Source organism: Anabrus simplex, chromosome 3, assembly GCF_040414725.1.
Source record: "Anabrus simplex isolate iqAnaSimp1 chromosome 3, ASM4041472v1, whole genome shotgun sequence".
NCBI classification, from domain to species: Eukaryota; Metazoa; Arthropoda; class Insecta; order Orthoptera; family Tettigoniidae; genus Anabrus; species Anabrus simplex.
The window spans coordinates 212,977,641-213,003,166 of record NC_090267.1 but is presented as its reverse complement, the minus strand read 5'-3'; the positions used below and the strand labels follow the sequence as shown (position 1 = coordinate 213,003,166).

General features: G+C 38.4%; 1 protein-coding gene across 1 annotated transcript in view; it reads left to right on the top strand.

The window, feature by feature from the left end:
- Positions 1-25,526, top strand: part of LOC136866751 (probable multidrug resistance-associated protein lethal(2)03659) — a 211,033-nt gene that overhangs the window by 80,330 nt on the left and 105,177 nt on the right. The window contains exons 11-12 of the mRNA XM_068226834.1: positions 9,223-9,529; positions 18,548-18,698. Coding sequence (XP_068082935.1) covers positions 9,223-9,529; positions 18,548-18,698 — 458 coding nt within the window. The remainder of the gene's footprint in view (positions 1-9,222; positions 9,530-18,547; positions 18,699-25,526) is intronic.

Below are 25,526 nucleotides of genomic sequence, written 5' to 3'. Positions count from 1 at the left end.
TGCTATATGGTCAGTAAGATGCTTGAGGGTATCTTTCACACTGCAAGTAGTATTGCTCCAACATCCAAGGTCGAGGGGGAAAGAAGAAAAGATAGCCATTGCTTACTTCCCCTAAAACTCATTCTGTGGGCCGATTGTGTGCTGAGAAGTATCTTTTAAAAAAAGACAGGTGTTTCATACATCCAGTAATCACTAAAATATTAACTCAAGTTCAGCTAAAGTTACATTGACCAATTTAATATTATATGTAATTGTGAACTTGGCATGGCTTGTAATTTGGACTACTAGAGTGTGTATTTTGGACAGTTGACTACTTTATTGTTGAATTTCCATGCCATTTTACTCGTACATATTTTCATAACTGGTTTGTGATTATGTTTTTCCTCTTCTTCTTTTTATTTTCTGTTTTTCTCTCATAGGAAGTTCATGCCTTAGGATGTGCTGTGTGTTCAGGACAAAAATATTTGTGTACAACGTCATTTTTCTGTATGTTTATTCAGAATGATGTAACTTGGACAGTAAAGAAAAATCGCGTCTTCGAACTCGAATCCGTATTTTCCTTAGACTTTTGATAGATAATTGCGGTACAGAAAGTCAAGTGTAATGGCTGAGAGGATTCGTAATGCTGACCTTGCTTCACCTCGTAATCTGCAAGCCTCCAGGATGAACCGTTGGTCGTTCACACGCATCACGGCTTGGTTTATGGTAGATGAACGTATTGTTTACGCCTAGGCTACGTGTACAAGGAGAACAATTGTGAAATAGGTAATTATGGTTAATATATTTTCCCAGAAATCAATTATGAATATTACTGTTATTGTGCGGCATGCTCACTTATTGTGAAGTAATGAACTATTGTCCAAAGAAATGGTTTATACTGCGTTAGAATATACAAGCACAAATTACTGTACACAACTTTATTATCGACGTTCAACATGAGAAATCAATTGTCTCATGAAAGATTATACCATTTCCACAACAATCAGTGATATTATAAATGTTCGAATTTATATGGAACTCTCCTAATTCTCATATACAGTAATAGAAAAACTTTGTCTATGTTGTCGAACTCTGTTGATTGATTGCCGGCTTACAGATTCAAAGTTCGCGGGTTCAAATCTGCCAGAGGTAGTCGAATTTTTCAAGGGTGGAAAAAACATTCGACATTTCATGTAGTACGATGTCGGCATGTAAATAATCTCTGGTGACCCACTTGGTGTTTATCTAACAAAATTAATCAAAACTCGGTCAGAGATCGCGCAACAGATGTACAGTTTCTGTGATATCTGGTACAGTAAATTGGAACGTCAAAATTAACAAACAGGTGGCTTAAATTAAAATGCTTGCCAAACCGTAACTGAGATCATACTATTATTATCATTACTAAAATTAATTATAGTACCAAATATTATTAAATTCGAATAACGCTGCTTCAGTTATTTCATGCAAAGTTAATGTCGGTTTATAAGTTGTAGACGTACTGATGTCATCGAAAGAAGAAATTTGGTCGTACTAAGGCGAAGTTAGTAAAGAAAGATGCTGAGAATTGTGTGCAGCTATTGGTATTGTAATCATGTGACATACCAGAATCCTGCACAGCGGCCCAGCCCATGAGCTGCTTTGGTAACGGACGGCAATGGGCTTTGAAAGGCTAGAACATACGAAGCCCGTGACGTCATCGCACGGGCCGGTCTGGGCAGCTCTATGTCATTCGTGAGCGGTGAGCAAAAGACAGCGCTGTGATAGTGCTACGAGTTGACTGCTTCACTGTGTACAGTGTACTGCGTGTCGGTGGAGTGAGTTGCATTACGGCCGTGTAGAGGCGATCAGGTTTGCTGTCGTTTTCTGTTTGACTTCCTCCGTTTATCCTGTTATCAGAAATTAATGCGGACTGTGGTTGCAAAAGCAAAGAAACCGTGGCAAAAAAACGTGAATTATAAAACAAAAAACCGCACAATACAAGACTTATGAACCTGGTCGTGAACAAGACATGAGACTTGAGTTCCAATTCAACAAAATAAGAAATCGTGCACGTTACGTTAGGTTACTTTTTGCGCTACATGCCCACATATCCGTGATGGTTGCGCATTCCCTTCTACTCATAAGGTTGAGTACCTCCAGCATAGTTGAATATCGTAGACGTTTAGCACTTTCTGCTACGTATCAGGACCCCCTGTGGGTGGGGGAAGTAGAATAACACCCACGGTGTCCCCTGCGGCGATTGTGTTCGCACCTTGATCAGTTGTAAAAGGCACAACTTTTAGTACGGTCTTGGTACCACCAAAAATCATAAATCGTCTCAGCAATTCTATAATCACCACCCCGATCTACGCGTCGGGACACGGTCGTTGGATGAGGTACGATACCTGTTGCGGATACCTTTCCATACATCGATCGAGCGTCAACAAATGTCTGAGCGAGATCCAGAAAACCATCATCTCCAACTGTCTCATATGACCTTAAGACTCGAGCACACCTACCAACACATTTAGCAACAATCAAGTCCTGAGGAGATTTAGAAGGACGATTATCTTTTACGGGAAATGATTTGTTGTTAAGATACGCACGGATGGCGGGAAATGTGCTACTGACGGTGAAACCTTTAGTGTGTACATAAAGTTCACCGCAGATGGCATAGCACACAAAATTAACGTCTTCCTCATCGCTGTTAATTACAAGCTTTGAATATCGACCAAAACGACTTTTAAGGTTAGGATCTGGTTGTTTCTTTCTTCAATTAGCACAGCTCCTGCTTTAAACGTAGCCAAAGTAGTTACATTTTAAACACCACAGAAGCTAAAATAAGTCACTTTTAACCACACGAATACGTAGGTTCATGCCAAATGTTAAACAGTACTCTTAACAACACCTACTGCCACCCCATCAGCACCAAGTCTACGCTTTCCCTTTTGGACTGATGATAGAGTAGTAATATGTAGGGGCAGGAGAAGGGAGAGCAAGCAAACACGCTTCACAACAACATAAGACATTCAGTACCACACAAAAATAAACAATTAAACACAAGACCTGGCTTAATATGATTCCAGATCACTTACCTGGGAAATAGCCCCTGAAAAGCGACATTGGAAGAAAACTCATTCCCGTGATGAAGAAGATGGTAGAACAAAACAAGGATACGCCACCAATAGGTCTAGTATTCTTCTAATAATAATGTTATTTGCTTTACGTCCCACTAACTACTCTTTTACGGTTTTCGGAGACGCTGAGGTGCCGGAATTTAGTCCCGCAGGAGTTCTTTTACGTTCCAGTAAATCTACCGACACGAGGCTGACGTATTTGAGCACCTTCAAATACCACCGGACTGAGCCAGGATCGAACCTGCCAAGTTGGGGTCAGAAGGCCAGCGCCTCAACCGTCTGAGCCACTCAGCCCGGCAGAGTATTCTTCTGAAACTATGAGAATGCAACTCCATTAAAGTTAAGAAATATTTAATTAAAATGTAGTCGAAATTAAAATAAATTACAAGTTAAATTACAGGGTTTTCCTAAAAAAAAAAACACCAGTATATTATTCCAGTGTAATGGTGTGAATTAATAACCTGTTTGTCAGAAAGAGTTGTTACATTTCCCTTTTGTATGGTATACATCACTGAAACACCACACTTATTTTAAATTAGTAATATTCTTAAAAGCGTAAATTTCTGAATTATAATTATGAATAGCTGAAACTCACATTAATTTTAAATTGAATGACCTTTAAAGCTGGGGTCACAGTTTTGATCGTCTTAAAATTAAACATTCGCAAAACCTAAGCATGTGCATAAATTAAATAAAATTAAAACTGAAGAATACTCAATTCGAACTAAAGGCGTTGTGGAGCTGGAATGCTTCGACTATTATGACAAAGCCACGGAATAGTACAACAAAGAAAAATAAAAGGAAATACATTCATGAATGAATGTTAAAATATCAAGAATCAGAATAGATTCACTACAATATTCGCAATAAATTAAAACTTACATAACACGACCTTGGATGTCACCATAATACAACATAATCAACAACTGATCACAACACAAGACTATCACATTTACGCATCAGACGCAATAATAGGGCAAGTCCCACAAATAACGAAAAAAAAAGGATGGGCGGTCATGACATGAAAGACGAAACAGTGCGCAAAATATGCAAGCAACAATAACAACAATTCGAGCTTCACAAACGAATTACGTAGAATATTAATATTAACGTATCTCCATATTCATTTAAATAAATTTTAAATATCCAACAGGAAATAAAATGTAATAAATAATTATAGTAATAATAATCATAGCCCACCTGTATGGTGTAGTAGTTAGTGTGATTAACTGCCACCCTCGGAGGCCCGGGTTCGATTCCCAGCTCCGCCACGAATTTTGAAAAGTGGCACGAGGGCTGGAACGGGGTCCACTCAGCCTCGGGACTCACCCATCCTCGAAGTGGTTTTCCGTGGTTTCTCACTTCTCCTCCAAGAAAATGCCGGGATGGTACCTAACTTAAGGCTACTGCCGCTTCCTTCCCTCTTTCTTGTCCATCCCTTCCAATATTTCCATCCCCCCCCACCCACAAGCCTCTGCTCAGCCAGCATCAGGCCACCTCCTCCCCAGTTGTGGTCCCCGACCCAAAGTCTCACGCTCCAGGGCACTGCCCTTGAGGCGGTACAGGTCGAATCCCTCGCTGAGTCCGAGGGAAAAGCCAACCCTGGACGATAAAATGATTAAGGAGAAGTAGAAGAAGAAGAAAGATCATCTACTGAATTCAACAGCGCTGGAAGATAACCTTGGCAGTTAGCCGGTGTCGAGCAACATCGCTCCTAGGTGAGCGAATTCCATTTTCGTCTACACCTCTGGCAGTATAACGGAGAGCTCCGCGCAAGTTTAGTGCAACAGCGAAATGACCGGTGTGCTAATCACGAGCAGGTAGCGTTATGATCATTCCGGGGCACGCTAGTCCCACAGAATTGTCACTTGAAGGCAGACAAGTTCACTTGCAATAATGAATCAATCATAGACAAGCATATAACTATTAGAATATTGATAATACAAAATTCTCAACGTCTGCCTCTGTGGTGTAGTGGTTATCGTGATTATCTGTCATCCCGGATGTCCGGGTTCGATTCCCGGCTCTGCCACGAAATTTGAAAAGTGGTACAAGGACTGGAACTTGGTTCACTCAGCCTCGGGAACTCAACTGAGTAGAGGGGCGTTTGATTTTCTCCTCAGCAATCCTCCAAGTGGTTTTCCATGATTTCCCACTTCTCCTCCAGGCAAATGGCGGGATGGTACCTAAGTTAAAGCCATGGCCCCTTCCTCCCTACTTTGGCCGCATCCTTCCCGCTCCCTTGCCTATACCAACACCACCTAGATATAAGGCCTGAGCACGAAACCAAGATGGCTGACAATAGAGGCAATCATCATAATGTCACTATGGCATCTTACCATATGTTTTAATTGATCTGGCTACTTAAACCTCAAAATAATTACCCCAAACCCTCATTCTTTCAGATAAAAGTCACTTACACCTTCAAGAAACTATTTCTGAAAAATTAGGGATAGTTGATACACAAGGTTTCTAAATAATGCTGAAACTCAAGTGAGGTTCAAGAATTAAGGGAATAGCAGAATACCGAAATTCATAATAAATGTTTTATTTTGTCCCCCCACCCACAAAAGAAATTGAAAGCAACAACACACTTATTTACATAAATGCAGATTTGCATGAAATTCAGTCCTGTTGACAAATAACACGTTTCTTCCTCGTCAATACATTCTTTGACATGGAACTTTTTTTCTTACAATAATTATTCAAAAGAATGTTTGTTGAAGTCCACACCAGTTTTCTACAAACACATTCTGATGTATGTCTGTTATTGCACATATCTGGCTCCCACAAAAGTTCTTTATCATGAATAATTTTCATTGTACTCTCACATGCAACCTCCCTATGATCATTTACTAAAAGAAACTCTGTTTCAAAATCTGTACATAATTTTGTTACTACCAGATAATTATGTATTATTACATTGATAACAAACATTTCAGGGAACAAAAGCCTACCCCTACTCTTATTTCTAATTAGATTATATGCCTCATCATCAGCATCAATGAAGTCCTCAGTAACAAGAATTCCTTTACAGTGTTCACATTTCAAATATTTTGAGACACTATAGCAACAATAACCTGCTAAATAGACTAAAATTGGCATGTCATTGTTACAGTTTTCAATATCGTGTAAACTTATATGTACATCTATGCTCTTACACAATGAATTATCAAAATCCAAAAAGGCAGAGGATTCAGGAGGCGGGTCAGAGAACTCATCTACTTCAATCTCCCCAAATGCGTTTGATCTTATCTTTAGAGTCAGTGATGACAGTAACCTTAACTTCTTTTCAACTTCAAACAACTGCCTCACAGAAATATTGTACTGCCCTCCTGCAAGCTGCCTATATTTCCCAAACCTGTCTTCTAATATGTCTGTTTGAAATTTTCCTAATAGGACATATGCAAAATTAAGTTTTGACAAACAATATTCTATCAACATCAACAATCCTTCAGTTGTCAATATCAAAGCAGCCATTGTTTCAGATGATAATGAACCTTTTACACCTAGATCTCTCCACTTTACTAGCCATTGTAGGAATTTCTTCAAATATTGAAGCCCTTCCCCTGAATTCGAAGAGACTGGACACATTAAGCTGTTGTTGAGCCTTACCCCTTTACCTGGTGTTTTGACATTGACAACAGCCCACCAATCTATTATTATTTTGATATATGAGGCTGTTTCTTTATAATATGGTAGCTTACACTTTTCACCTAACACTTTCAGCCCTTCTATAACATTGTCATTGAAAACTTGCAGAGCTAATTTTACATTCTGCCTTTCAAATGATGAAGGACTTAATGCTTTGAGAGACAGACCATAACCATATTTTATGAACTTTTCATGCTCAAGATCATATAATTTCTTAATTGTAAGAAAAGAAGCACACTGCACTGCACTGTTATCTTCAAAATCAGGGAAGTTCATGCACATATTCTCATCCTTTCGATTTAACCAGTTATTGCGAACACATTTGAGCAAGTGAACACTATCAAACACAAAGAAAAGTGGTCTGCTCTCATCAGCAGGGTGCGGGTAAACATATTTCAATTCATTTTCAGGTGAAAATATTTGCATGCATTTTCTGTTTACAGAACTATTATCACTAACAACACAAACAACTTTAAACCCTATTTCCTCTAATCCTACAATAACTTTTCTTAGTACACCTTGCAAATATTCTCCAGTAATTGATTTTACAGGTAATATGTGAGCTACTTCCTTAAAATCAGATAACAAACTTGAAACCATAAAACAATAAGCACCTGTTGCTAACTGCTCATCATTGAATGCTTTTCCAACAACATTACCACCTTTATAGTCCATTAATGGTTTAACATGAATTTCATCCATCATAAGCACAATGAACTTATCACTATCATTGCCAGAAAATTTATCCCTTATATACTTCAGGAAATTGTTATCGTGCTGTTCTATTCTAGGATCTACTTTTAAAGAAGAAGAAAGCCTCCTGATGGTACATGGATGAGGCAGATACAATAAATTGAGATGTCTGAGGTATGCATAGCAATGGGGTGAAATGGACTGCAATATTGAAGATAAAATCAGAAAAGATGGACTATAACTCCTCCTCTCGTGTGACCAAAGTGCAATCTGTTCAATCATGAATTCAAGTTGTCCTTTTAGTCTCGGTTCTAACATGCTGACTTGTTTCAAAAGGTATGCTGCTAAACCTAAAATGTCATTAGTGCTGTTTGCACTGTGAACCTCAGAACTTAACGTGTCAACTTTTTCAAGAAGCACTGAAATTTCATCCAAGTCCTTTACAGACTGTGGGAAATGAAAGTTACCAATACTGTCTAATTTTATGTTCTTATAGTATACACTTAACTCCAAAATTTCATTGATAACTATAGAACTAATTATTTCAGGTTCAGGGTTCAACACAATTTTAACTATTACTATATTTACACCTCTGTGAAGTATGTCCCATGATTCACCTACATTCAGATTATTTAACTTCTCTTTCAGGTCAGTGAAATTAGAAAATGTTATTCTATTCTTGTGTAAATTATATTCTACTTCACTCTCCTCGATTGCTGCCTGGATATTTTCATTTTCTCTTCTTCTTCTCTTCTCTTCAGGACCTTCTCGATACGTTTTTGAACTACTCAAATACGCTGGGCAATTTGGCAAAAGTGAAGGAACAGCACTGGGGATAAGTCGTGGAACCTTCAGTGGTAGAGTTATAAGCTGTCCATCCTCACAGTGGAACTCAGTATGTTTCCTTATTTCGGACGGATTAAAATGTAATTCACAAACCTGCAATTACAGACAATCAGTTAACCTAACCTGAACGAATTTCACCATACATGTTAGAGGTTAGATCCCGTCTAACCTAATAGCCATTTTTTCAGATATATTATACTACCATCTCTTGATTATATTAATATATGAACACACTATGAAATAAAACATTTGCGAATAAAAAATGCATAACCTAGTATCTAGTTACTTACCACTGAATACTTCGTTGGAACGAAATTCTCGCGCTTTATTGCACATATCCATTTCTTTTTTAGATCTTCATCTTTCGGAAATCTAAAAATCTGTACTTTGCTATTGGCACTGTAGTTTCCCCTACAATTAGGCACACAACACTTGTAGACCATTATTGTATTTTGTATGACAAAATTACGGATCACTTTCACAAGGCATTGCCTCAACAGTCCGCCATTTTCCTTTTAATCTCGACACCATGCACAGGCCTTATATCTAGGTGGTGTTGCCTATACCTTCCAATCTCCCTATCCCTTCAGAAGCATAGCAGGTGAGGCCGCCTGGACGAGATACTAGTCCTCCTGCACAGTTGTATCTCACGACTCAAATTCTCGCGCTTCAGGACACTGCCCTTGAGGCGGTAGAGGTGGGCCCTGAGTCCGAGGGAAAAACCAACCCTGGAGGGTAAACAGATTAAGAAAGAAAGAAAAGAAAGAAAGATAGAATAATTATTCTCAAGTCCGTTGCTTAGAATAAAGTACTCAGTTCGATGATGGATTAGGACACAAATTTCAATTACAGCAGTTCAATCTAAAATAAATGCTGAATAATAGTTATGTCGCACTACTTACTCTACTTCTAATGCACGTTTCTTTTTCAGGTCCAGTGCAAAAATTCCTTTTCGAATAGAAGTTTTTGGTGCATTCGTTAGGTCGCAAAGCTTCGGATTTACATACCTCGTTCTGGTTATTCTGTACCTCATAGTCAGTTCAACGACCTCCACGCTCTTCTACACGATGTGCACGAGAGCCTCTACAAAACTACACGATGCCATGTTCACTTCTGTTCTGAGGGCCACTATGCGCTTCTTCGACACTACTCCAACAGGCAGCATCTCGAATCGCTTCTCGAAAGATGTGGCTGCCATGGATGGTCTCTTGTCAAAAGCACTAGCCAGTGCAGTCGAGGTACGTATGTCGTTCATAAAATATCTCGATTGTGGAATATAAGCTGTGACGTATACATTTTAATCCATCCACTTTAGGGATTATACAACCGATCCTGTATTAATAACCAAGCGTACACTGAAAATCACTTAACCCATTACCGGATGCCTATTAAAGCTCGGGAAATAGAATTTAGAATGTTGCCATCCAAGACACGACTTTTTTAACATCGTTACTGCTTCAATGGACCACGTTTATTTAGATCTCCAACAATGTTTACATATACTTGTCCAATGCCTTTCATTCTCTTAAAGTGAGCATTTCTTCTCTCCTCTGACCAGGGAAGTCGTTTCACTGGTTTGACCTCATCTTCAGATACCCTCCAATTCTGGAATTTTTGTTTAAAAATGTGTCTATCTAGAACATCATGTTCAGTTACCCCGCTCAGCCTCAAATCATTAGCTTTATTTAAACATGCGACAAGAAGAAAAGGCCGTTAGGCGCTTATGAGAGGCAGCTCACACAATGACTATCAAGCACATCTCACGGTAGCGTGTAGCGTGTAGATTCGTTTGTGTTATTTATTGATATGTTTTTACTACGACATCCAGTGTACCAGGTGTATGCGTAAGGTTTTGCCGGTTTTGTGGTAAAGAAAACACGCAATTTTCAAGAATTTCTTTTTTTAAGTATTGGCCATCGGCTTCTACACACTTCGCCCATTTTTCAGGTTATATGAATACCATACCAGAAAATCTGCTTGTTTTTTGCGGAAAACCATTCGTCGAGCCATTTTCCAACTTTCTCGTACCCCATTGATGCGAAGAGGTTTAGATGGCGCCAGTTTGGGGGTGAACGGCGGGTGCGGAAGTATGTCCCGTCTAAGGTGTCTTCCACTGGTTTTGCTGTGTGAGACAGCGCATTGTCGTGTAACAAAATCACTTTGCCATGTCTTCTGGCCCATTCCGGTCGTCTTTCGATCAATGCGTGATTTAAATTAATCATTTGTTGGGGATAGCGTAGTGCTTTAAGTGTTTCGCCGGGCTTGGCCTGTAACTGCTCCTCTTCGCACTATTGTGTTCACCGAGTTCGATAGCTGCAGTCGATTAAGTGCGGTCAGTATCCAGCAATCGGGAGATAGTGGGTTCGAACCCCACTCTCGGCAGCCCTGAAGATGGTTTTCCGTGGTTTCCCGTTTTCACACCAGGCAAATGCTGGGGCTGTACCTTAATTAAGGCCACGGCCGCTTCCTCCCCACCCCTAGGCATTTCCTATTCCATCGTCGCCATAAGACCTTTCTGTGTCGGTGCGACTTAAAACAAATAGGAAAAAACCTTTTGTGGTCTACCATTGAAATCACCACTTATAAATTGTCGAAACCATGTCTCACATGTTCTAATCGATGGAGCATGTTCACCACATATTTCTACCAGCAAACGATGACTTTCCACAGCTTTTTTCTTTTGATTAAATAAGAAAAGCAATGCGTGCCGCAAATGTTCCTCTTCATGCACAAACTTCGACATGATCACTGAACGATACAACACAGACGCTAGTGTTTGGCGGACTGAACTTGTGTGTGTTGGTAGGTTAATGTCAGACGAACAAACTGAAGTTTGTGTCAAATTCCTACGCTGCGTATTGTTCGTTGGCGCCATCTCTTAGTGAAACCGGAAAAGACTTACGCATACACCTAGTACACGTCTGTTAGAACAAGACACAATGAGCATGAGTATAAACGTACAAGTAGTTGCAAATATAACATAGCTTATGAAAGTATCTTGACATTTGTAGATTCTGTGTCGTTTGACTTTAAAATCCACTATTCTAATTCTAGTTCCAATTCTAGTTCGTATTATGACGCAGCTCGTGTTGTCAACGTACGTCAGGAAAAATTTTCACGACATACATAGGAAGGAGACAGTCATTCGATCTACGGGGGGAAGGCCGTATCCGGTGTTTCCTCACATGTCGGTGCACTTGACATTCATTAACTCGCGTCATGTAGCCCGAACGACAAATATAATCCACTACTGCCCGTCGCTGTTAATTTAGAGTAGTCCACTTGTGTAGGCCAGCTGTAATGGGTTAGTCCATCAGGTGTTGACAGTCACTGTCCATTCTATTGAGACATCGTACAGCCGAAAGTCATGGAACATGCTCCCCTACACCTGTAATTTGTCATGCTTGAAGCAGTTCTCAAATTCATCTGTATCACTCCCTCTTCTTTCTCACCAAGGTTAGATTTAATGAGTTAATGAAAGAGAAATTTTTCGTCAGTGGATGCAGAGTGGGTCTCGGCCAACAAGTGGACACGGCTGGTCCGTGGTCCAACAACTCTGCACTCCGACTGGCCAACTGAGCAGAGGAGGGGTGGCCACGGCTCTGCATTCAGAAGGCTGGACAGGGCTGGACCTGACAGCTGGCCCCAACCATCGGCTGTCCTGAGAATGATTCTCCGTGGTTTTCCATTCTACTTCGCTAAGGCGAATGCCGGGACAGTTCCTAGTATAGGCTACGACCGCCAACCCCCTCACCTTCTCCGTGCATCTTCTTCGCCTTAACAAATTTTGTCCCGGTCTGAGAGACGGCGTTACCGTCTAAGAGGCCCGCCTCCCCCTTCGGGGGAGGAATGAAACCACTTTAGTAGTAGTAGTAGTAGTAGTAGTAATAGTAGTAGTAGTAGTAGTAGAAATTTTGAAACAATAGTCTAAACAAAACTGAGATGACAGTGAAATGTAGTGTACCTGTGCACATACGTTTGTTGTCCAATGATAATGCAGTAGCCTACCCGAAATATTATTTGAAAGTGGAATTAACAGATTTGTCCGTGAGCTTATAGTCAGCGTCATTTTGGCTTCGAGAATATGTTTTGTAGCTATTTAGTCTACATAATAATAATAATAATAATAATAATAATAATAGTCAGCCTACAGAAAACGTAGTTTATCACTAATGCAAAGCAAGCTCCTTCTACAATCCTACTAGGAAACAACACCATAAGTAAAGTTACTGCAGTCAAGTACTTAGGAAAATGGATCTAAACAAGCTAGAGTGAAACTTTGGTCCTAGACACCAGGTGCACCAAGTTAGAGAGGGCTTATCATGACATCTAAACTTCCAAGTACCTCTCCAAGAACCTAAAGCTGAAGGAATACAACTCAGTTAGTGAGACCCTCTGTACACTACCTCTCTGAGTGCCCCTTGATGAATCGAAAGGGCCCACTCAGGAAACTAGAACTTAGAGAGGATCCATAAGAGAGGAGGATGGCACCTATTGAGTCAACACAACGACGAGCTCTACGAATATCAGGAAGACATAGTCACGTGTATGGGGAAAAGGCGACTGACCTTCTGCGGGCACACGATCCGCCTGAAACCCTGTAGGCTCACCAACAGAATCCTCACAGTGACAAGCAGAGGAAAGGCTTCCAATACCAAGTGGATCACCTCAGTAAAATCAGACCTAGAGGAACTGCAGATCCCATTAGAGATCACGGAGATCCGATCTCAGTACTGTCAGGTTATTCTACAGGGAGTCCTCCCACTTTCCCACTTAAAACAAAAAGAGTACATGGATCACCATACCTAAGTGGACAGATGAAAAGAAGCAGTCACACAGCCAGAAAATGAAAAAGTACTGGGTCAAGGAAAAGCAGAATACCACAGCTAAGAGTTCGATAAGTATATTGATTTCCTCCGATATTCCATTAAAGATTATGTGCTGGGTTATATTTGTGATCAATATTTATACAAATATTTTCAAAAACATTCAATAGATTCCCTTTCCTACTTAGTTGGAGAATTTGAAGGTTTCGCTTTATATCTATGAATGTATGATCGGTATCCACCATATGAGAACCCGTTGCCGAGAATCTGCCGTATTCCTACAGATTAACATGTTCTTTATATCTGATGGAAAAATTGTGCCCTGTATGTCCACTGTAACTTGCGGAACATTGATGGCACTTTAATTTATAAATTCCTGCTTAAGTTTATTATTGTCCTTGAGCCCGCTTAATAGGCATGATCGTTAAGGCGTTGAAGTCTAAATAGTCTGACATCGTGATTAGTTGGTTCGAATACCGTTGGTCGAAATAAATTTTCACCACCAGAATGTTGGCCGTCAGGGTAGGAGGGATGGTGGTATACAAATTTCTAATCACTAGACTGCGTGCCAAAAGCCTGGATTAAATTCCAAACCTCTCCGCAGTACTCATATGGAGTGAGGGAATATGACGCTGTTGATGGTGATTCGTCCGTCGGATGGAGAAGTTAAGACTTGAACGGAGCCCTTCATGCTATTCGACAGATGTAGGCTAGGTGCCGGCACCGGGTTTCACCCTCTACCTTCCTACTATCATATATCACGTCATTCATTTCATCTCATGAATTCCTCTGATGCGGTTGACGTCAGGAAGGGCATCCCGTCATAAAAAAACCCGCCACTACAGATTCATATCACCTCAAACCCGACCCCGTAGAGAAACGGGACAAGGATTGGAAAAAACAGTATTGACCTTGTTGATGGTATGCTGATTATAAAAAGATGAGCATTATTGTTTGTTGTCTGGAAAGAAACTCACATATTAGGTTTTTAAAAACATTCGTAATTTCATAGATTTTGCTATGACTGTAGGTTAAAAGGCCGTAATTGCCTGGTTTCTATTTTGTATCCTTAGTTGATGTCGAAAACGATTTCTTCTCGACTTTGCTAATAATTTTGTCAACAAACTGCATGTTGAACCCATTTGTTTTTGCTTTTAAATAAATAGTATCAAATTCATTCCTTTGATCCAAGTCTGACATAGGTATACTATAAGACCTATGAATAATACTATAAAAGGAGCCGCTTATGTGCTTCCGGGTGCATGGAATCTTGTCTGATTACGTTTAGTGTCTGAGTGGGTTTTCTAAATATTTTATAAGTTTATTCGAGTCATTAATGACTCTAATATCAATAAAATTTAACGCCTTATTATTCCCACCTTCAAAAGAAAATTCAATCTGTGAATCCATATTATTTAATTGTTACAATACCTCATCCCCATTAGTAATGCTATTATCAATTTATTATTGTAAACGTGTCATCCACGTATCTCAACCCAGAATATTATCCTTTGATGTTATTGATTTTTGTATTTTTGAGAAAATCCATGTAAATTTCCGCCATGATCCCCGAAGCTGGAAAGACATTCCTGTTTATAAATCTGACCATTAAAGGTGAAATCATTATTAGCGGTGACAAACTCCAAAATATTAATGAAATCCCCTACCTCTTGCCTACTTAAATTACTATATTTGTGCACATTGTTCTTTACTAGTGCGCCGTTCCCGCGTCCAGGTAAGAACGCACAAAAGGCTAGCTCAAATATGATTATAATTGTCACTGTTCATCGTTTACGGGCTATGGGTTCCGAATGAGAGAAAAAGAACACCGATTTATATTCTTTTAAATACCTAACTTACACAGAAGGACGTCTCCTACTTGTATTCCTAGCTAGTATTCACCTGTAGTTTATGAACTTACCAAGATATTAATACTTACAACGAGGCAATTACTCTAAAAGTCATTAAAAGAATGGTTGACTTTTCTTATGCTTCATTTATTGTACACTGAGTCAAATCAGGGGTAAAAGATTGTCAAATTTTCTCCTTGAGATAGAAAGTAATGAACGTTGATCTATACATATGTCTTAAAGTTCATTTTTGGGAACATTAAGTTAAAGACGTTGGGTAGAAATAAAATATCAAGTTAGGATGCTTAAAAATGAAACAAACATGACCTTAAAAGATCTTAATTGAAAAACACTAGTCTGAAAATCTAATTGAAGAGAAAAGAATCTAAGTTAAATAAAGGTATTAGATGCATCTAATAAAAATGAATGAAAAATTACATCGTAACATACTATGTACACTGTCGAAGATTGAGAGTTTTTCTTGAAAATGTAGGACGCAGTTTCATATTTGGCAATGAATAAATTAAGAACTGGAATCACATCTTTCCCTAAGTAAATCCTTGAAAAATTAATCTGAATATACTATTTTCTTTCATCTCATTTTCGTTAATTCATGGAAACACATTAGCTTTTCTTGATTCTAACTATTTGTGTCCAAATACACAACCAAATTAACCTGGCAAAATATCTTCAGAATATTTAAAACATTTGACAGATATCGCATTTTCAAAACATGTTCATGTTTCTTGGTGCATCTTCTTGCATAAGCATCGACAACTCCCTTTAAGTCAATGTATACTCTTAAAATATTATGATCAAACATCATATCTAGAAAATTATGCAAATTACTCTCTTAATTCGAGATTATTACTTAATTCAAGTGCATATCTATGTCATAACATTGTGCTATTAAGTGTATCTGACCATCATTCCATCAAAATATACGGTAATTGGGTGGTCTACGTTATGAGAAGACTTCACTTTCAACTAACAACTCTTATTTGTGAAGTTAAGTCACCAGTGATATCGGGTAATGCATTGGAATAAACTTCAGAGCATCCCTAACATGTGAGAAAATTCTTACAATTAGAAGAAATACACGGATGTAGGCTAATTTCATTTCTTTAATAAAATAAAATATCAACATACGGGCGGAATTGAGATCGTATCCTATTCTACTCATGGCTTACTCGTGGATAAATGGTCGACTGCCTTCATCTGGGCAGCCTCGCCTTCATTTCCTTAGTGCATCATGGTAGTAGCTCGAGCAATTGGAACAGAATAAGACGTCAATGTATTCAATGTCGTCATCTTATGGCTACACTTTCTTACTATTTGCATGTGATAAATAAAGATTGCTCTCAGAAGAGTTGATCTCAGAAATATTTTAACAGTTTGGAATATGCAAAGGTGATTATTCCACTCAAAATATGGAGATTGTGCGTTTTTATATATTTTTCCTTTCTTTATTCTTGCCCATTTTACAGTCCATTAGCCGCTCTGAATTGATGGTATCGGCTAATACGTCGCCTTAGGTGTGTAACGTGACGTATCACTGTGGAATCTTTTTATGTTTTGAAAAGCGATTTAATTTTGCGGTGCGAAATAATTTGTAGCGCTAATACTGCATAGAATAGCTGTGAACGAAGACTTCTCTCTGTCTTAAAAGTAGAATTCCGGTGTAATGATATTTTCTTCCTCTGCGATCGACTGTGACGTTCTTCTTCTAAGCCAAATTGAATGAATGTTAAAATTTTCTTATAATAACTCTTAACAATCTTCATACGTCATTCTTTTATCACCGCCTTCTATGTTTCTTTTGCGCCTAGCGCTTGACGGAAACATTACTACTTTGGCTCATAGTAGTATCTGACGTTATAATATCGACGTTCTGATAACTTAGACTCCATTTTTGTTCCGACTGGATCTTGTTGAGAACAGTGAAATGGCACACTAGTCTTATCGTGTTTATGCCGGAATATTCGGTAACATGTTTTTGACATCAAATGAATACATCTTCTGGTCCAATTGCAAGTTTAAATCTTTGGTCCTATTACAAACTTCTTTGGAATAGACTTACTGTATTACTATCAAATCTATTTTAAAAAATTAAAAATGTGTATAAACCTAGACGTCTTGTATGTAGGGTTATTTTTAAAATGATGTTAGGTTGTATAGGCATCTCTTTACGTACTTCGGTAGTGCCCTAGCTGTAGGGATACCCGATTTAATATTAATTCGTTTTTAAGACTCCCTTTCATTGAGGATGAAAAAAGATTGTTTAAGAAGTTGCTAAAAGTTTCTCTGTATAATACTGGTCGGGGCTTTTTTTAATATAATTTTGAATACATTCTCGGTAATGAAGGCTTTGATTTTCTTTATGTGTGAATCTTTACTCATAATGGCTGTAGCATTCCTCTTGTCCGTCTTAGACAAAATTAAATCATTCTTTTTAATTTTCTGTTTCAGTGAACCTATTGTGATGTGAAGAAACTGCTACTTTGTTGTTAATTATTAAATTAGAAAGTTTTTTTCTTAATCTTAAATCTAGTCTTATTTGGTCCTCGATCGGTAACTTCTGTACTGCACTTTCGGCTTCCGCCGTGATCGTGATGGCGTCCTTGAGTTTCAACTGAACAGGCCTATTGAATTTGGGACTTTTCTCCATAACTCTTATTTCCTACTCATCAAATTGGCTCTTGAAAAGATTGATAACAGGCTTCAGAAATTCGGGGATAATTGAATGGGCCCGATTATTGTAATCCGCGGACGAGGGAGAATAACTTTTGGTTCTCCTTTTTTTGTGCCTAAGTGTATTAGTTCTGTTAACTAACTCGTTCCGTTTATCTAAATAGTAGATCCGAAATTTTACCACTGACGGAATTGTGAAAAGAATTGCATTTTATTGGGGCAAAGGAGGAAGAATCAACAAGATGGGCATCAAATAACTGAGTGTTAAGCAATGCTTTTTTCCTATAGAGGAAATTAATTTCGTTCCTGATCCATAGAATGTTGTATTTCTCTTGTGCTTTCTATGCCAGTTTTCAAAAATTATGGAATTAGTTCCACTTTGAGACAGTTTTTTAAGAAAAGAGTCCCATTACCTATTTTCGCAATGTTGGTCTTTAGATTTAGATATTTGTTAGCTCTACCTGCCTGGTTCGACTTACGGTGTTGACAGAGATTTAAGATGGTATGTGGTTAATGAGGTGAATGCAGGTCACCTCCATTGAGGTTGTATCTATATCTGAAACACCGCGGTACGAAAACACGAAATGACATTTTACTAGGTTAATCAAGATATGCTGGGTCCACCTCTGACAATTCAGATGTAACAATGAAGCCGGTTGTCCAATCCTAGAATTCAGCTTGTAACCTAATACAAAATGGTCGTTCTTCCATAACCTTATAATCAAAGTATTACAACTGTTATCAGTACAATTCAGTATTATGTATATTTAATTGTCATTTTTTATTAATCAACAGTACCATACTACTAAAATGATTAGTAGACTCACTATGTAATATTAAATATGCATGACAAAACAAATATCGTGTTTAATGCTTCCTGATTTTCCAGTTGTCACTGGTAGTCCTGGGTGTTCTGATTCTGATCCTCTGGGTAAACCCTCGCCTGGCAATTTCGACCGCAGCTCTTGGAATAGTACTTGGGTTCACATCAAGGATATTCATAACAACTGCAGTAAATATGAGACGACTAGAAGTTATGAGTAAGTACCAGAGTCCACCAATAAATACTGCTCTATTTGTAATTGCCACCAGTTTAAATATATCACACCGGAATTATATACTTATTTATTGAAGAAAGAATGTCTAAAAAGTGCAGAAGATATTGTAACCAGTCACACAATACAGGAATGAGCAAAATCATTTTTATGTCCAGAGAAAGAGTATCTAATACATCCGAAAATAAATTTTATGGGCTAGCCAGTTTATATTACTGAACGCGAGTGTAGAGGTGGTTATCTGAGTGGAGATTTCTCCGAGTGTATTTTTCATTTGGAATATTTATCATGTGCAAATATTCAACCCAGTTCGTTCTATCCCAAACCTCAGATATTTATTCTAACTGAACTTCATTTGAAGGAGGGCTGTTTAGGATTATATGGTAAAAAAAAGTATCCGGTTCAGCCGGAAGGACGTAAATTCAGTTTGCCGTCCGGAATTCGATCCTTTTAGAAACGAAATTTATATTTCTGGAGAAGCAAATGGACATTAGTTTCACTCAGATTAATCAGAAACGAATATCAGATTAATTCCTAGAAGCAAAGATGATTGGATATGGAGGTAAGTAAGTATGTTTATTTTACCTGGCAAGATTCAGACTTTCAGCCCTTCTCTTCTATCTAACCAGGCACAGAAATACACATATATTGTATTTCGTTACAATAATTAAATTAAATTAATAATAATACTGATAATGATAAATGGTTAAATTAAATATAGTAATAGGACAAGTTCTTAAAACTAATATCCTATATGTAAAAAATAGACAGTGCATAGAATTTAACAACAGTTGAAATATAAAATAATTCAGAATTTTAAACTAGTCTTCTACCTGGACAACCGTAACAATAGAACAAGAGCGTCAAATACGATCCTTATTGGTGCATAAAATGTCTCCAAAGTGCTTCTTTGAAAGTGTTTCTTTGATACTCTCAGGAAGGAAGTCCACTCACGACAGGCAAGTACTACAAATGAATGATTGTAAATGTAATTTCTATGGGTAGGTAAAACAAGAATGTAATTATTAGTAGATCTAGTGTTAAGTTTGTGATAAGGATGTGAGGTATTTGAAATATTAATCAAGATAAAATGGCTGTGAGGAATGAAGAAATTTATGGAGATGGCATAGGGTATGCACAGTGCGACGGATTTCTAGTCGGGGCCAAGATAGGTGATTGTATGAAGGAGTTACATGGTCATAGTACTGTAGATTACAGACGTATCTTACAGACGCATTTTGATCACGTTGCAATCGCCTCAATAACTTGCGCCCAGCGTCTCTATAAACCGTATTACAATAGTCGAAATGAGGGTAAACAAGAGCTTCTACCAGCATTTTTTTTTCAGGAAATAAGTATTTATACCCGCGCAGCTTGTTAGTACATTACAGATGGAATCTCGTGTCGATTGATCTTCGCGAGTAACTTCGTTTTTGCTGGGTTTAACGTAAGATCACATCTCAAAGACCAGAAATAAAACGATGTTAGATCCTTACTGATTCTTCTGTGGCCTAAAATATTTTATCTGGAGATGTGTGGGGGTAAATTTGTACACAATCAGCGTAAATGTGATATTTTCAGACCGTTAGGTTTTGGGAGACATCATTAATGTAAATAGAAAAAATGCGGGTCCTAACACCGACCCTTAGCGCACACCGAAGTGCACAGACCGCAAAGTTGACTTGTTTATCCTATCTGAAATGCATTGTCAAAGGCCATGCAGGTGGTAATACAATCAAACGAGGGCACTGGTCGAGAAAGGACGCAATACAATTTAGATAACAAAATGTCAGTGTCATCAGAGTCAAAAGCTTTGCTCAAGTCTAGAAGTATTAAAACTGTCACTTCCTTATTGTCCATCGCTTCTCGAATGTCTTCTGTAACCTTCAGCAGTGCCATTGTAGTACTGCCACTCTGCTACAGTAAAAATGTTAGTGCATGGATGCGAATAGTGAAATATTTTACCTTCCACTCTTCCAGTGACCCTCAAGGCCTGTACGGAGATAGCTTTTTCATCATCAGTTGAACAAATGCCGTGGAGCTGCTACCACCATACTAGTTTGTGACCCATAAATGTATTCATTATTTGCTAGAGAAAGTTACTTAAATTCTAAAATTTTAAATACGTTATATGCTCTGTAAAAATACTTCCATATACAGTCACTACAGTAGCTGTTTACCCGTCGTTGACGGGTTAGCTTTTATACGATTGAAGTGGTAATGCCATCTAGTGAACAGAGTGGCAGCCGAAGAGAGACAGAAAGAGTACATCTCAGTTAATAAGTCTGTGTTATGTTATTGTTGAACTCATTTATGGGCTTAGGACACCGCGTTTAGTTTTCTTCAGGTTCGGAGAATTGACGGCATCCGAGGTAGATAGAGTCTTTCATTTTCACCTACCTTCACGACTCCCTTTTCTCGCAACACCTTTCTTCATGCTTTCTTTCTCATTTCGATGGTTATCTTAATTATATTCTTGATCAGTATGAGCAAATAATAATAACAATTATGACAACAACACGCTGAATTTCCACTCCCGATATTTGAAAAATAGAGAATAAATTGAGCATGACATGGGTCGGACGACATCCTGGGGCTTGCCAATATAGGCGCATCAACTACATAAATTACCTCGACACAGCACAGCAGCACATTTTATGTTGGAGAATGGACAAACTTGAATTAATGTATACTGGAAGACATTTGCATAGCCGCTGACTGACGTAAAGACCTCTAGTATCCCCTGAGAGCAAGCCCTCCTACAATGTGACAAATGTGACTCCCAAGACAAAAGCACACTTTCCCACTCAATGTAATTACGTAACAAGTAGAGCGGTAGCATGCGACATCAAGCCATACAAATTTGAAACTTCGAGGATTTTAACCAAATATGGCAGCCCTGTGGCCAGACACGATGCGAAGTCTACAGGAGACAATAAGAAACTTTTCTTCATCATAGCCATCCAATAGCAACATAGAAAATTGTCACATTTAGCAGATTTACACAGCCTTGGTTTTAATTCTTCTCTTTAAGTAAGAATACTTCTTGGTCCGGGTTGTGAGGGGAGAGTCCCGACAAGAATAAAGGAAGCCTCTCTCCTCACTGCCAAGCGAGTTGGCCATGCTGTTAGGTGCGCGCAGCTGTGAGCTTCTAAACCAGAGATAGTGGGTTCGAAACCCTCTGTCGGCACCCTTGGAGGTGGTTTTCTATGGTTTCCAATTTTCACACCAGACAAACGGTGGGGCTGTACCTTAATTAAGGTCACGGGTTTTTCTTCCCATCCCTAGGCTTTTGCTATCCCATCGTCACCATAAAACCTATCTGTATCGGTGTGACGAAAATGCAGATTGTATTTTGCTTTTAACCTCTCCTCTCTGCTACTTCAAGTATTGCTTTACATAATTTTTCTATGCTTTTTCTCCTTTCTAAGCATGCAAACCCAGGTACCGAAAACAACCATAATCTCTTTTAACTTGTTACCATACCGACTGAAGAGTAATTTATCATCAGCGATGTTGGTCGTTGCCATTAAAAATATAAATTCGTATCATTTATATAACTCTTCTTATGTACATATTTTTGACGGAACAAATATATCCGGAGATATTTGGAAGTTCGTGAAAATGTAATAATCACGAATATGTCCGTTATTATTATTATTATTATTATTATTATTATTATTATTATTATTATTATTATTATTATTATTATTATTATTATTTAATAGATCGAGTTGAGCCTCTATGGAGTGCGTGGGAACAACCAACTTCATTTTAGTGTCTAGGTCTTGTTCTTGTTCCGGCTTTGACTTCCTACCAATATCTTCTGAGCCCAGCGACGAGTGCCTGTTTATGATCTTCAGACAAAGGTCCTTTCCGTCTTCTGGAAACTGGTGGCATTTTGAAACCTTGATACTTGTTCACCAATCTTCTGAATGCGTTCCTGTCATGATGATGATGATGATTATTATTGTTACGGAGTTATCCGTGGAAGGCAGAGGTGAAAGAAGTTGCGGGCTGGAATGGGTCTAACTACAAGTCTTAAAGATGAAATTAAAATTTAAATAAAGGTTATATTTTCAACAGATAACAACATTTAACAATTTTCACTAAGTGAAATAAAAAAAATAAACATTCAGGTACAATAATACTTTTACAAGCGAAAACACAAATTAAGGTGTCTTTACAAATCCTGGGCTGCGAGCCCCAATACGTCAATCCATGAGCTCTCAGCTCACAACCACAAAATACAAAAGGGCAGAAAACCCTTAATTACATGGAGCTCTTTCTCCCGCTTAGTAATGTCAAGCCTCCTAGAGGCACCTTCCAAAATACCAGAAAGAGCTGACCTGCTCTCAATTTTACAAGCCTATCAAAGGCCACAACAAACTTTACTTCTAACTGCCCTCAAGGCACACTTACAAAGAAACAGGAGTATCATGTAGCCAACCTACAGGGCCTTCGCATGAAGAAGAAAAAAAACAACAGGATAAGTTACTGGCCCAAAGTACAGAGAGGACTGGAGGCGTGATCTTGCACTCCTAAATACACATTTTAAAACCTAAGTGGCGCTAGGCCGATTACACAGGGGCTAATCCCAATCTATGGAGGTGACTAGTATACAAGATAAATTTAACACATTAAGGAAGAGAAAAACGGTTACGAAAACATAGTCACCTCAAATTCAAAATGAAGAGGAGCTCGAGAGGGTATTATAGTTCAAGTTAAGTGGAGTATTTACAAAGATTGAAAAGGCTTACATATTTAAAGATATAGGTTACATATTAAAGGTTTCGAACCTTCCCCGCGAGTTAAACTGCTGAGCTAGCAAGAAATAAAGATGTTAAGAGGCCATTACCTTGTTGAAGAGCTGCTGCTTGAAAAACGAGGCGCTTTCCGCCCCTGCTACACATTCACACACTGAGAAAGATGCTATTCGAGTGGCCCGGAGACAAGAAAATCATCAGTTTATATACCCTCTTGGAAAGTTCGAGACCTTTCATGAATGATAACAACCCGCCCTCAAACTTTTATTGGCTACAGTACACAGTTGCATACAACATTGTAGAAGAAAGCCCCGATTGGCCGAAAATTAATTACAGAAATTCCTGATTGGCTACTTTCAAAACAGGCGGAAAGAAATGATTAATATTGCCAACCCACAAATGACAGAACAGAATTTAGTAAAGACAAAACATGAATACAAAATTTCTCCAAGAAAGTTCATTCCTTTACACCAGAGTGCGTTATCATAGGTTTTGGTAGAGACATCTGTTAGAGAATGTCCACACTTCTTGATCAATGAAAACAAAAGCAAATCAAAAACAAACAGTGACATCTTCTGATAACCAGTAGAGTTAGTTCAGTTGTTAAAGTTCAGGGTTTCTCCAGTAGAGAAGTACTGTAAGGCGGAAAATTCAAATGTGCGGCGTAGAGGTGCACCAACCGGTACAATTATTATTATTATTATTATTATTATTATTATTATTATTATTATTATTATTATTATTATTATTATTATTATTATTATTATTATTATTATTATACGTAAGGTAAGTGCATAAAAAAAGTTTGAATATTATACAGAGTGAACCAAAACTCGACGGCAAAAATTTAGGAATTGATTCCTCACATAGAGGGAAGAAAAAACGTTTATGACAGCATGGTTCTGGAAGCATATTTATTCAAACTTTGTGACACAAATTAATTTTAGTAATAATTTACATGTCCTCGTGAAATCATCCAACCGTCTCATCAACAGAGGTTCGCCATTAACATCTGGGCAGGCATTATTGGTGATTCCTTGTTGAGACCCTACGTTCTTCCGAATAGGCTTACTGGACAGAACCACACGAATTTATTGCGTACTGCATTGCCTGATTACTTGGAAGACATGCCACTTGCTTCCCGTCGACAAATGTTTTACATGCATGATGGTCCTCCCGCACATTTCAGTCTGCTGCCCGCAGGTACCTGAATACCCATCTTCCTGAGCGCTGGATAGGAGGACCGATTGCTTGGCCAGCACCATGCTCTCCTGACTTAAACCCCCTAGACACCTGTGGGGACACATTAAGTCTCTCATGTATGCGACTCCTGCTCCTGATGAAGCAACTTTATGTGAGCGCATTGTGAAAAAACCCTCAGTCAGTACGCACTACACCAGGCATTTTGGTCGCGGGCGTAACTTCATGCGACGACGAGCGGAGGCTTGTATTCAAGTTGAACGTCGTCACTTTGAACATTTCCTCTGATGCATGCTCAAAGTGTTTCAGCTGCCGTTACATATGTACGGTGTAAATGTACAAAAGTTTGAATAAATCTGTAAGTATACGTCTCCGGACCTATGTTGTCACAACCTTTCTTTCTTCTCTCTATGTCAGGAATCCATTCCTAAATTTTTGCCGTCGAGTTATGGTACACCCTGTATATTACACAACCTTTATAACGTACAGTGTATCGATTAAAATTTCGAATGGAAATTTTACATTCCGTGTTTTGATCCCCTTGCTACGCTAATGTAAGCTAATCAATAATATAGCTTAGTGCACTTTCCCAATATTTCTTAACTTAATATCGAGTATATAGAAATTCCGTCACACAAGCAAGCACCAAACAGACAGGCTTAAAGACAAAAATTGAACCGAAGCCACTTTCGGCATTTGTATATCTAACGTGAGGATGAAACAATGTATGAGGGGATAAATTTGAAGAGTATAGACAAAGTTCTAATTTTACTTATATAGATAAGAAGTTCATACGCTTAATTTCTCCACTTTAAATTTTGCGACTCGTGAAATATGGGTATTTCTA